The sequence below is a fragment of the Neoarius graeffei genome, chromosome 10 (genome assembly GCF_027579695.1).
Source record: "Neoarius graeffei isolate fNeoGra1 chromosome 10, fNeoGra1.pri, whole genome shotgun sequence".
NCBI lineage: Eukaryota > Metazoa > Chordata > Actinopteri > Siluriformes > Ariidae > Neoarius > Neoarius graeffei.
The window spans coordinates 76,236,130-76,250,919 of NC_083578.1; the positions used below are offsets into that span (position 1 = coordinate 76,236,130).

At 41.6% G+C, this 14,790-nt stretch overlaps 1 protein-coding gene across 1 annotated transcript in view; it reads right to left on the minus strand.

The window, feature by feature from the left end:
* Positions 1–3,584: 3,584 nt before the first annotated feature.
* fnbp1a (formin binding protein 1a) overlaps positions 3,585–14,790 on the minus strand; it is a 62,803-nt gene continuing 51,597 nt past the window's right edge. The window contains exons 11-15 of the mRNA XM_060932337.1: positions 13,138–13,247; positions 12,053–12,185; positions 7,920–8,047; positions 7,631–7,770; positions 3,585–3,763 (exon numbers count right to left, since the gene is read on the minus strand). Coding sequence (XP_060788320.1) covers positions 3,585–3,763; positions 7,631–7,770; positions 7,920–8,047; positions 12,053–12,185; positions 13,138–13,247 — 690 coding nt within the window. The remainder of the gene's footprint in view (positions 3,764–7,630; positions 7,771–7,919; positions 8,048–12,052; positions 12,186–13,137; positions 13,248–14,790) is intronic.

Consider the following 14,790-nt stretch of genomic DNA (forward strand, 5'->3'; position numbering starts at 1 on the left):
TGAGGATGATTAACACTCTTTGGTTCAAAAGGTTGTCTGTTTTGTGATCTGTCAAAACTCTCTCTTAGTCTAGACGACTCCATAGAAACAGAATTCTTCATTATTTTTGTTGAATTTTAATGTCGCAAAACCACAAAAAAAAGAGCATTGTCTTGAATATTTACTCAAATTAAATATTGGCACCCTTTACTTTGATACTTTGATGGGGATCGCTCAGTGCCATTACTACAGGCCAGCAAATGTACTCTATTTCTTGTTTAGTGGTAGATGTGACAGCACCACACGCTTATCGAAGTATCTAATCGTGATTATATGCTAAGTGTTTTTTTGTTGTTGTTGTTTTGGATTTCCCCCCAGTTTTCTCCCTATTCCACCAAACAGGCCTGGTCCCCTATCACATGCAGGGAGGCCAAGGATCATCACGTGCTTCCTCTGAGGAACATGATGACAGCCAACCACATCTTTTCAAACTGTCACTCATGCAACTCCACTCGGAGGAAAGTGCTATCCGCCTTTTTCCGTATGCATGAGCTCACAGACGCCACTGTAATTGACAGGAGACAGAGAGAGAGAGTATGCCAGAGAGTATGTCTCCCTTCCTGAGAGCACAGGCAATTTATCTCTCTTAAGCTCGGGCTACGGATGGCTGTGGCATCATCGGGATTCGAACTCACAATCTCAAGATGATCCCGAGCTCGGGAGCCCATATATTCCAAGTGTTCTAATTAAACACTACCAGTAGTTTCACAGCTATCTAATGGAAAACGGAAACAGGAAGTCAAGCAGTAGATCAGGAATCGGATTAGTAACTGGAGTATATGGTACCACAGTGTCCAGTGCAAAAGCGCTATTAGTGAGAAAGAGAGCGAGGAAAGTGAAAGAAAGTGAGGAGATGTGGCGTATACACAAATGACAAGGAAGAAAGTGAGTGAGTGAGTGAGTGAATGAGGTGGCACTGCTTTCGTCTCTGTGAGGAAAGAGTGACCGACTGAAGGACTGCAACTCTAAAGCTGCCCGCTTCAACCACTTCACTCACAGATTTCATCACAAAAAACACCATATTGTATATATGATATGATATACTTTTAAAAAATACCACCCTCCCCACACCCACCCCACTGAACCCGCCCTAACATTTTAATGCTTTTCAATTTCCAATTTGAACAATCTGTTCTGGCCTGATAAACTCGTTCAGAAAAATAGTTTCCCTCGGGATCCTCAAGAACCTTCTACAGGCCAGAGAAAGACAGCAACTACTGGATCATGACTATCATGAAAATCTTGACCAGCTTGACTAGAAGCACGTCACGGTCCTGTATCTGATTCTGAAGGCTAGACTTTAGATCTAATGGCTCTGGTCAGACAGCAAGCAGCTACTACACAAGGCTGAGAATCTAGAGTCTAGGCTCACACGAGAAGCAAGCTCTGCAAATCATTAGCACACGAGTTATTAAAAAACAAAACAAAACAAAAAAACAAAAAACAAACAAACAAAAAAAAAAGAAACAAAAAGATCTCAGACAATATTCCGAGCAGGTGTGTTTTTTGCCTCTGGCCCGAAGAAGAGGAGATTCAGAGTTTGTGTTAAGAATGGATCGGCCTGTCAGACGGCCTCACACAGCACCTCTCTGACTACGCATTAAAGAGGAGGATGTTTCACGCAAGGACGCTTGCCCTGCCACTCCTGTGCCAGCCAAACGCTTTTAGGGATCTGCAAAGAAAAGAACAAAAATAAAAAACAAAAGCAAAGGAAAACAAAACAAAACAAAAAAAAAAATCACACAAGATGTTAGACATGTGGCATAGGAATACCGTAATTTCTGGACTATAAGACACTTTTATTTGCCCACAAGCAGGTGATGTGACTTTTACAGCTTACTCAATACAACGGAAGTCAAAACATTTTGACCATCTGGTATTTCACAGGAATCTGTGTAAAGAATAGATATCAGTAATCTTAGAAATGTTTATGTGGTTCTATGAACCTGCCTGGGTTCTGCGTCGACCCTATGAGAACCCGTTGACAAGGGCTCAGGAAAAGATAGCATCTATGACTGCGGGATTTATTGCTAATACAGGTTTGTTGGAAGGCCTCGACCTGTGTGAAGTTATCCAGACGATGCGCACCACATGCACCTGGGTGGGAAAGTCTTCTACTCAATTACATCTACCAGTCCAAAAACACAGTACTAACCCATGACAATACTTCGTCGCCGTTTTCCTACATTCATTTTTACACATACGTCAATTCACCACTTAGCAGGTGATCAAAAATGTGTCAGTGTTAATATTTTAATATTTTCTCCTGTATCAGTCTATAAAGCAGTGAGGCAGAATTTACAGCTTAAAAAAAAAAACTATGGACAAGCGTTAATATTACAGCGACAGAAACCCTGTACGTGTTAAAAAGCATGCAGAAGCAGCAGCAGTCACATCGATACTATTAGCATCATAAATCACAATATGTGCTTTTTTCTTCTTCTTCTTCGCCTCATGGAAATGTTTTCAACAGGTTTGCCTTGCCAGTCGTGATAAGAACTGCATGCAAAATGTTGATTGTGGACTTTTTTATTTTCTCACCACGTCATAAAATCGATTTCGTTTTAAAGCTCTTTGACTACATGAGCTTGGTTTAGCAGCTGCTGTCTCAAATCAGAGATCATGGAAAACGTAAAGCTATTCAAAGCTAAATTTGTTATGAGCATGCAGGAATTAACGTAGCTAGTTCTTTTTTTAATTATTATTATGATTATACAGTACACGTTTAGCTTGAATCGAACTGCTTGGGGAAAATGTTGTACATTTATTAGGTAAACAAATACAAAGAAATAAGTACCTGAGTAAACGTTAGACTAGACATTGTTCTTTCATGCGCACTCGTAGAGTATTTACAGTGATATAATTTAGGATTTGAGACACTCAAGTACAGAAAGTGTAATAAAAATTGAAAATGTATTCCTTTTTTTTTAATACAATCTAATATTTGACTGGAGTCTCACAACACCTTTATTGCTGACTGTCAATCTCTTCACTAAATTTAAAGAATTCCACTTTTAGCTCAAAAAGAAGTATTACCTGTGGCTCAGCCATAGACAGGCTTTTTTTTTTTTTAAATACAAAAACAACCACAATATCCAAATATATGATATGAAATGTAGATTAAGCAGCGTTTTCTACTAGCACACCTCAATGGCGGCTCTATTGCCTTCTCATCCTTATGGACACAAAAGTCTTTTTTTTTTTTCTTATTCACACTGAGGGAGAGAGATGCAAAATAATGAAGCCTATAAATACTGACAGAAATAGTCTGATATGCTACATGATGCGTTGCACATGGAGTTCAGTTCCCTTCCTGTCCTATAGGATGGCGATGGTTTTTCAGATAGCTTCTAGTCCGTCCAGCTCCCTGTCTTTCTCTCTCAAAATCTCTCTTGCATTCTAATATGCAAAAAAAAAAAAAACTTTTTAAAAAGCAAAAATGGCCTAAAGTGAACATTATACAGTACACCGTCGTCCTGGCCGATAAAAATGGCCAGAGGACAGGGATAGTCAGAGGAAGGCGCATGTCGTTTTAGCTCTGTGGGTTAAATATAGGTCATGGCACCTTTGGAGTTGGCATCGAAGCAGAGCTTGATATAGGACGTGGGCACGTATCCCTCCTCATCCTCGTTCCTGCGCACACGAGTCCAGCCGTCGCCTTTGTCTTCCTCGATTACGTACAACATCTCGCCTTCCGCCATCGGGATGGTGCCCTCGTTCTGGCCTAAAGCAAGAAAAGAGATGACAAAGTTAGAGGACATGTTTGAGGAATTATACATACAAACAGCATACTCAATATACTGAACCCTCATGTTCTGCTCACTACCTAACAGCAGTAGTGACTCAGGTAAACACAAGTTAACTAGAAAGTTCAAATCAGTGGTGAGCAATGGATGCACCAGTGGTGAAATGGGTAGAGCTGCTGAGATTGAGAATCTTGATTGAGACATAGGATATCGTAGATTTGATACTAAATTACAAGAAACATGGGGAAGCCATGGCCTAATGGTCAGAGAAGCAGCTTTGGGACCAAAAGGTCACTGGTTCGGTTCCCTGGACCAGCAGGAATGGCTGAGGTGCCCTTGAGCAAGGCACCTAACCTCAACTGCTCTGGGTATGTTGTACGTCGTTCTGGAGATGAGCGTCTGGTAAATGCCTGTAATGTAATATAAAGCTGCACAAATGGGGGTGTGGTGTTCAGTATTTTCAAACTGAAAAAAAAATCTAAGTTCCTCCTGTGTCAGGATCTTGTCTTCCCAGGCAGTCTCCCACCAAGTGAGTCTCGGGTCCAGGAGGACTTGAGTATTGGGGAAAGTGGAGTTACCCCTTAATCACCATTGCTCCCAGGTTCGCTCTGACCCAGAGTGGTAGCACCTGCCTGGGTTCCAGACATGGGTTAAATAGTACATCACCAATAAGGTGGCAGCAGGGCACCTTTCGGTGCAACATGGCAGATAAACCCAACAGGGTCAATGGCACACCACCAGATGGTATGCGGAAGAGCCACTCAAATGGCTAATGGATGACATCACTCAGCAAGTCAGTTGTCACTGTGGGACAACTTTCATACCTGTCAGGTCTGTGGCACTTGTGCACCACTTGGCATCAGGTCTGGCGGTCCAGAGAGACAACACGATGGGAGCACGATATCATTTGTCTTATCTTACTGTGCAAGGTGCTTCATTAGGAGAGGAGAATAGTATACGAGAGCTCATGAGGCCAGGCATTCCGTGGCGTCTCGGCTGGGCCGTTCGTGCCGCCGCTGCGGATGGCTTTGTCGCTCTGGTGCGGGGCTTATGGCCCATCTGCATTTCTGCGTATCCTAATGAAGCAGTCATCATTGCTAGTGACAGACAGCCGATGACTAACCAGGCCCTTAAGGTACATTGGGCAACACCAATCTCCATTTCTATAGCCCTTGGTCTCTCACCTATTACATAGCTGGGGTTACAGTGGGATTTCAGTCCTCTGGTAACTGCAAGAGTTTGACTCCCTACTCGCATCTGTATTGTAATGAGCCTCGCCAGATGGCAGGAGGTATCATTTTTATGATGGTCTTTGGTATGACCCGAGCATGAATAGACCTCTTAATCTCCTAGTCAAGAGGTGGACACACAAACCACTAGGCCAACTCGCAGTTTTCCAACTGAGGATGCCATAATATTTTCAGACCTTTTTGGTTCAAAATGGTGCTTGCTTTGTCACCTGTCCAAACTCCCTCTTCGTCCAATGCCTAAACTTCAAGATTACCAGTTCAACACTGTATGTCCAAAAGTATATGGGCACCTGACCTTCACCTTCACACGTGGGTCTTCCCTAAACTGTTGCCACAACACTGGAAGCACTGTTTACTGTAGCATTAAGATTTCCCTTCACTGGAGCTAACCAGCCGAAACATATTCCAGTGCGGTCCATCAAGACACGGTTGGCCAAAACTGGTGAGTCCTGACCTCAACCACACTGAAGGGATGAACTGGAACACTGACTACATCCCAGGCCTCCTCAGTCAACATCAATGCCTGACCTCACTAATGCTCTCGTGGCTCAATGTGCACAAATCCTCACAGCCACACTCCAAAATCTAGTGGAAAGCCTTCCCAGAAGACTGGAAGTTGTTCCAGTTGTAAAAAAAAAAAAAGAAAAAGGGGGGGGGCAGCAAACATGAACACTCATGGTTTTGGAAGGGGACAAGCACATATTCGACAGGCATATATGTACGAGTGTGATGACGATAATATACAGTATATCTGAGTCCCATTATGATCTGAGAGTGAATAATAAGTTCAAAAATAGTTTAGGTTGCTTTTACGTCCTTTAGTATAATTCAATTCCGTATCATTTGGTTAACACTTGCGACAATAATAGTGACTACTGAAATCCTTTTAAAAAGCTTGCCTGGCAGTGTATCTAATTAGATAATTAGATATATGGAATATATCTTCGTAATATAAGTTGTGCAATATACAGCCATATTTTTGCCATCAAAATGATTTGAAGGTTAAGTGGTCATGGGTATGCGTGCTGAAGTCTCAGCTTACACTCTGATTACGAAATACACCACAAGTCAAGCACCGTGCTTAAGTATGGTACTTGATACTGTATTTTGCAACATCTGTTTCCTGAGCTGTACACTCTTCAAGCTGCTGCTATTGTTTGGGTCATGCTTTCTACTTCTAGCACTACTAGTCAAATCACAGCGTTCCTCATAGATCTCAGAGTTCCTCTTTTAATCTCTCTTGTGTTCTTCTACTGTAATCTGATTATCTCGTCCAGCCAGAGAAAGATAAACTCACTGGCCACTTTAACAGGAACTTGTTCTTGATTCTAAGATTCTTGTTCTTGGCTGGCAAGAGTGGAACCCAATGTGTTCTTCTGCTGTTGCATGCCAAGATGCTTTTCTGCTCATCATGGTTGTAAAGAGTTGCTATGAGTTACTGTATCCTTCCTGGCAGCTCTGGCCATTTTCCTCTGATCTCTCTTATCAACAAGGTGTTTGTTTCCACCCACAGCTCTGTCGCTCACTCAAGTCAATGTTTTTTTGTTTTTCGCACCATTCTGTCTGTGTAAACTCTAGAGAGTGTTGTGTGTGAAAACCCCAGGAGATCAGCAGTTTCTGAAATACTCAAACCAGTCCATCTGGCTCAAACCAACACCCATGCCACAGTGAAAGAAAGTCACACTTTGAGATCACAGTTTTTCCCATTCTGATGTTTGAAGTGAACACTAATTAACTGAAGCTCTTGATTTGTATCTGCATGATTTGATGCATTGTGCTGCTGTTCGAGGGATTGGCTGATTAGATAACTGTATAAAACAGCAGGTGGATGGGTGTACCTAAGTGGCCGGTGAGTGTATATTATCTGGATTTCTGTAAAACTATTTTCTAACAATGACTGTTGTTAAATGATCTCAGTACAAATTTACATGAAACCGTGATTAGACTAGTTGAGATGTTTCATCAACACAATATTCATTTTGACCTGAAAAGAAGAACACAAGGGTTATGAAAGCTATGGAATTGACGTCAATTGACGTCTCCTACAGCTCTGATTCAGTGTTAGCCACGTTAGCACTGGAGGGTCAATTGCTCACAAGTTACTCTTGTAACAGGTTAGGATGTTCTCATCTCATTATCTCTAGCCGCTTTATCCTTCTACAGGGTCGCAGGCAAGCTGGAGCCTATCCCAGCTGACTATGGGCGAAAGGCGGGGTACACCCTGGACAAGTCGCCAGGTCATCACAGGGCTGACACATAGACACAGACAACCATTCACACTCACATTCACACCTACGGTCAATTTAGAGTCACCAGTTAACCTAACCTGCATGTCTTTGGACTGTGGGGGAAACCGGAGCACCCGGAGGAAACCCACGCGGACACGGGGAGAACATGCAAACTCCGCACAGAAAGCCCCTCGCCGACCACGGGGCTCGAACCCGGACCTTCTTGCTGTGAGGCGACAGCGCTAACCACTACACCACCGTGCCGCCGGTTAGGATGTTGGGGAAAAAAAATTCTCAACAATGAATTTTTTAAATCAATAAAGGAGAAGAAAATGCACTCCATCCTCTAGGACATTTCTGCCGCTACCTTCGAAAGGGTAGAGAGCCTTGCACGTTCCTATGGTGGGTAAAGGTTCTTCATCATCGAACTCATCATCGAACTCGGTGCTGCGGGACTTGAACTGCACTGTCTCTGTGCTGGGGTCTTCCGTATAGCTGCCGTCCGGACTGTGCACAGAAGACATGTAATACATACAACAGTCTAAATGAATACAAAGTTAGTAAGGGCGAGGTGACAGAATACTACAGGGAGGCAGGCAGGAAGGGTGTGTGTGTGTGTGTGTGTGTGTGTGTGTGTGTGTGTGCTTCAGGAGTACCTCTCTCTGTTCTGGGCACAGCTGTTAGCAACGTTGCCCGTGTTGCCCTGCGATTCAAACGGGGCGCTTTGTCTCCTCAGAGTGCTGTCCTTCTCCAGCAGCTTCCTCTCCACGTCTGTTAGCCAGGTCTATGAGGAGACAGGAAGAACATGGGCATTAGTCAACCCTGTTATATTGGTTACAATTAAAAACATACCCAAAAGACATGTAACTTGAATATGTTACATGGAATATGTGATGGAGTTACTGTTCCCACACGAAAGTCTATTATTTTCTTCTAACAGTACGTCCTATAAAAGCATCGTGCCAAAAGTGTCACGTTTATGTTATGCTACATTTAATGGTGTTGAATGTTTGGGAAACAAGTTAGTTTCTGATATCCATAGTTCCTGTTTATGATAGCTTTTCCACATCTGCCAGGCTACTTACTGTATAGGCTTAGTTAGAGTCTCAAATAAATAAAAACAAAACTTCCAACTTCTTTAGAATGAGAGTAATTCACAAATCAGTTTAACATTAAAAACAGCTCCTAAATCCTCATATCATTTAGGACTAGTCCAGAAGAATCAGATATCACCAAGACCTAATGGCAAACAATTCTAAAACACCAGCAGCTCAAAAATGTAACATCTTTAAATAAAAACAGATTTTAATATATAGAAAAAATAGAACATTATTTCTACATTAATGGGCGGCACGGTGGTGTAGTGGTTAGCGCTGTCGCCTCACAGCAAGAAGGTCCTGGGTTCGAGCCCCGGGGCCGGCGAGGGCCTTTCTGTGTGGAGTTTGCATGTTCTCCCCGTGTCCGCGTGGGTTTCCTCCGGGTACTCCGGTTTCCCCCACAGTCCAAAGACATGCAGGTTAGGTTAACTGGTGACTCTAAATTGACCGTAGGTGTGAATGTGAGTATGAATGGTTGTCTGTGTCTATGTGTCAGCCCTGTGATGACCTGGCAACTTGTCCAGGGTGTACCCCGCCTTTCGCCCGTAGTCAGCTGGGATAGGCTCCAGCTTGCCTGCGACCCTGTAGAACAGGATAAAGCGGCTACAGATAATGAGATGAGATTCTACATTAATTCTATGAGCTTAATGGGATCCAGGTTTTTTGTTTGTTTGTTTTTTTACATATGGGTCTGTCTCAGAAACTGGGTACTGTGGGGGTACCCCACTAAATATACTCACAGTCAATAAACTATACGTTTTTGAATGGTGATGTTGGTTTTAATTTGAAATAAAATGATGAAAGAAATAATACAGATAAAACTAAATCTTTGATGTGAATACTCTATTCAGAATTTGGCAAAAGTTCTGCAAATTTGTGGAAAAATGGCGGCTTGATCTGGGACATCATAAATGGTTGACTACATCGCATTCCCTTAAAAAGGTTGTAGTCCACTGAAAAGTCTACAGTCAGTGGCGTGCACAGATAGACACGAGGTGGTGCTCAAGCACCTGCCCCTCTGCCCTCTGTCCAAAAAAGTGCCCTTTTGAATTTTTTTTTTACAGTTTACTGAGGCCAATGTCGACATGATCTTTTAGAAAAGCCGCGGCATTAAAAGCGTGTGTGAAAATAATGTCCCGATGTGTGCCCCCTCCGCACACACACCGGACCTCTGTCTCTCTTGCTCTGTCACGTGAACAAGCGTGCAGTGCATTCAATGTGAGGTTGCAGCAGCATAGCGTCCTGGAAGCCACGGCCTTGTCGTAGCGCAGACAACACATCGGGCAGTCAGTCAGCTCTTCCCCTGCCCCACCAGCCAGGTAACACATGAATCGAGTGAAAATGTATTGTTTGCCCTCTAAGCCCAGCTGTAATTATTTTGTCGTGAAGCAGCCCGTTGCATACAGAAACAACTGCACATGGCAGCCTTTGCCAGCTTATTTGCTCCCTTTCCATATGGAGAAACAAACTGAACAACATTTTAAATGTAGCCTAAACCATTGAGGCAACCCCACTCTCCATCAATTCCGACCTGTTTTTATAACATGATTAAGAATATCACGTTATGCTAGTATGCACGCCGTTATGCAAATAAAGGAGAGCTCCGTTGAGCCCATTGAGTGTGTATATTTCGTTACAAATTTTAAGATGATCTCACGGAAATCTATGAATAAACGCAGTCTTGAGACTCAAGTCAGTGACGGGAAGATCAGACTTTCAGACTTTATCAGACTTTTTAAAGATGGAACTACAGAAAAATACCCAAAACTTTGATATGATTATGAACACAAGAGGAGGGTTAAATCTCAGACTTTTATAATAAGGTGTTCCACATGCGCAAAAAAGTGCCCTTTTTTCCCCCCAGAGCACTTAGCCCCCCAAAATGTCTGTGCACGCCACTGTCTACAGTTATCACTAATTGTATTTTAAGTTGTAACTTATACACCTAAGGATTGGTGTGCTCACAGAATAATCATAACCGTAATAAAACATCATGCAAAATATTTGATCGCCGTTGTAACTCCATTTTCCGCATACCCAAAACCAATACGATCGTGTGTTTTGATCTAAACGGAAAGCCTCAGGGTCAAGGTCACTACCTCACCAAAAGTAGTAACTTAAAGTCACTACGCCATTTAAAAATTTAGTTATAAATCTGCGATTTTGTTTTTTAAAACGAAAGCTGAAAGTTAGGTACAGAATATGTTTCTTACAGAATACATTACAATAGTAGCTGGTCTTGCATGAATTTCTGAGCTATAAAATGAGCTGTGGTCTATTTTTTATCGTAGCGTGTTATCTGTGTGCGGGGAAGGACACACATTAACAATTTGCATGTGTAGAATGGAATTTTCCACTCCAGCAGTTAGAAGTTGATCGTGCTTCCATTTACGGTCTTTCTGTTACGCGGGTGATCTGTTCGGACTTTATCACTGAAAAGGTGAGTTTTGACAGTTTTATTTTGTTTTAGTCTGGCAGTATAAGGCAATAGAATGTTTCTTTTTCATCTTACTTTCATATTTCGTAGTGTTTGCGTATTTTTGGCCAATATTTTGCAACCGTGGTCAATTTAGATCGAACTTTTGATAGAATCTACGGCCAGTCATTTTGCCCCACCCCTGCCTTGCGCTCCGTCCGGTGTGGTAGTGATGTCCCGTTGCTTGCGCGCCGCAGCAGAGACCCGCGCGACCTTCAGCCGGTACAGTCGCTGTTCTTTTACCACCGCCGTTATTCTCATCTTTCCGGTGTGTTCTTGATTTTTCCGTTGTGTCCTATTATCCTATTTCGCCATATCAAATACCCAAAATGTATCATATTATTCATATTTAAGTGAATAATCAATTCAGTCATCATAACGTGGCATTTTTAACCCAAGCAATCAAAAAGAGGAAATGTATTCAATATTTTCACTCATCTGTGAAGGAGGGGCTTTAATTCTTCATGATGTAGTTATTTTATATGTAAATCAATTTTACAAAAGCATTTGAATTGTAATAAAAAAAAATGTCCACAGTGGAGGCCAGATAAAGCAAGATGCTATCTTTATTCTTATTAAACATGACAAAAGAAACATTGAGTGTTAGGTAAATGCAAAAAAAAATAGTAAAATTAGAAAATTTATTTTTTGACCATAATGTCCCAAATGAGAGGCCAGTTTCTGAGACGGACCCATATATGTTTTTAGTATAAATACGCAGATGATTATAGAAAATTGTGCACACTGATTGGTCGAGAAATTCGGATTATTTCTCGATAATCACCTCAAGTGACGGCCAAGCGCTTTGTCAAACAAGTGAGGAAGAATTACAAAGTATGAAAGAAAATGTTGTTCCTAAAAGCACTAAAGATGCTATAAGTTTGGTCTAAAACTATTCAAAGGTAAGGTGGAACTGTGATTTTATTTTATCTATTACCTGTTATTTATCTATCTACATAAAGTATTTTGTGAGTCGGCAAATGATACAAGTCTGCGCTGCGCCGTTATTACATTTCCATGCTGCTTTTGAAGTTTGAAATAATTTTTTTCCACACGACTTTTTTTAATGATCACCTATACTAAAGCAATAATCCGCCTCCGACTCGGTGAATATCGTTTAATAATAACCTCGACTTCATCTCAGTTGTTATTATTCACCGATATTCACTTTACATTCAGTGAATAATTGTTAAATATTAAATGATAAGGGCTTCACCTCATATTTGTGTGCCTCAAGCTGGAGTTTCTCGATGCTCTGCCGCACCTCCTCTAAACGCGGGTCCACACTGTTTGGGTCGCCCATGTGAGGGTTCTTAATGTACACTTCCTTCATTTTATTCAGCGCGTCCCTGCGGTCAGTGGGAAGAGAAACATAATGTGGTATTTGTGCTGAAACAATATCATAATTACAACAGTAATTCCTGGAAGAATATTGGACTTTCACTAGTGGTTCCAAATTCATTCTGGGGCTGACAACAGCCTTGGAATTGAAATAAAATCTGCATTGTGGAAAGTGTGTGTGTGTGTGTGTGTGTGTGTGTGTGTGTGTGTGTGTGTGTGTGTGTGTGTGTGTGTGTGTGTTTTTATATACTACCGGGGACCAGATGTCCCCACAAAGATAGTAAAATCTGAAAATTTCAACCTTGTGGGGACATTTGGATGGTCCCCACAGGGAAATTGCTGCTGTGTTTTGTTTTTTAAACAAAAATTAAAATAAAAGGGGCAGCATGGTGGTGTAGTGGTTAGCGCTGTCGCCTCACAGCAAGAAGGTCCTGGGTTCGAGCCCCGTGGCCGACGAGGGCCTTTCTGTGTGGAGTTTGCATGTTCTCCCCGTGTCCGCGTGGGTTTCCTCCGGGTGCTCCGGTTTCCTCCACAGTCCAAAGACATGCAGGTTAGGTTAACTGGTGACTCTAAATTGACCGTAGGTGTGAATGTGAGGGTGAATGGTTGTCTGTGTCTATGTGTCAGCCCTGTGATGACCTGGCGACTTGTCCAGGGTGTACCCCGCCTTTCGCCCATAGTCAGCTGGGATAGGCTCCAGCTTGCCTGCGACCCTGTAGAAGGATAAAGCGGCTAGAGATAATGAGATGAGAATGAGATGAGATTAAAATAAATACAAGAGCCAAAAAGTTTCCTTTTCATTACGGAGGTTAAGGTTACGGTTAGGTTGAGGTGCAGGCACAGCATTAATTAAATGTAATAATAATTGTGTCAGTGGACGGTTGTCACAAGGATAGTGAAACAAACATGAGTGTGTGTGTGTGTGTGTGTGTGTGTGTGTGTGTGTGTGTGTAGACATACCTCTGATCCATCTCTTTCTGGATGTCTTTGCTGATGTCATTAAGCTTGGCCTGCAGTTTCTTTCGCCGTTGCTCTGGGGGTAAATGACTATAATCCTCTTGGACCGTTCCCTAAACACAGAGAGCGAGAGAGAGAGAGAGAGAGAGAGAGAGAGAGAGAGTTGAAATTACAGCTAGTAATTTGTTTGCTAGATTGGTATTCTTTCACTATTTAGTATTTGGAGGCTTTTTCCTTTTATTAAGCCACAAAACCTGAAGCCTAATCTACAATAAATGTCATTGGAGGAAATGTCATCTTTAGATAGAACAGTTTGTTTTTGTTGTTGTTGTTTTTTAAGTCAAGTCAAGTTTATTTGTACAGCGCTTTTAACAATAAACATTGTCGCAAAGCAGCTTTACAGAATTTGAACGACTTAAAACATGAGCTAATTTTATCCCTAATCTATCCCCAATGAGCGAGCCTGTGGCTACGGTGGCAAGGAAAAACTCCCTCAGACGACATGAGGAAGAAACCTCGAGAGGAACCAGACTCAAAAGGGAACCCATCCTCATTTGGGCAACAACAGACAGCATGACTATAACATTAACAGTTTTAACATGAAGACAGTTTCGTTGATGTTATAAACTCTTCATTGATGGAAACTTGAGTGCAAAACTGTTCATGATAACTGCAGTCCTAAAGTTAGCAAGTCAACTGTAGTTTTTACTATATGGAAAACGTTTTTAAAAATCACTTTGTAACCGGTTATGTTGAATGTATCATTGTCAATTCGTCTCCGAGTATAAAAAAAAACTGCATCACTTTTTACATGGACAAAAAAACTGAGAGTGCAAGGAGGCACAACATACAAGAGTTGGTTTCTTTTTCATGTTTAGATGGAGTCTCCAATATAACAGAGGTTTTGACCAAATGTTTTATTTGAACAAGAACACAAGTTGCAACCAAAAACACAACTCATTAATAACAGAGGTAAATCCTCCACAGGAAAGTTTTCAGAACAGAAAATGCTCAATTTTGCAGATTGTATGTAAAAAAAAAAAAAAAAAATGCATTTTTTGGTCTTATTACTTTTAAGAGAATGTGAGGGAATTATATTTTTCATATATAGTTGTGGTCAGAAGTTTACATACAGTGACATGAATGTCATCTTGGATATGAATGTCATGGCAGTATTTAGGCTTTCAGTAATTTCTTTGAACTGTTCTTTTTCTGTGGCAGAATGTACAGCATACATCTTTAATTAAAAAAAAACACTAGAATTTGGTGCACAAGTGCTAATTTTCTTTGGGTTTTCTGAAATCAACATAGGGTCAAAATTATACATACAGGGTCAAAAATTTACATACGCTCACTTAGATTATCAATTCAGAGGTGCTGAAACTTCCAAAATGTCTCTTATCTTGCCAAGGCTGAGGTCTCTTAACTTCCTGTTAGTGATCATGATTGACTACAGCTGGTAGCTTCTCTGTGCCTTCATAAAAAGGGTTTGTTTACAGCACTCATTGGATTGACCAACACACAGTAAAATGGGAAAGTCCAAGGAGCTCAGTGCAGATCTGAGAAGGAGGATCGCAGATGTACACAACTCCCGAATGTCTCTTGGAGCCGTTTCTAAACAACTGCAAATTCCAAGATCAGTTCAAACAATTGTAT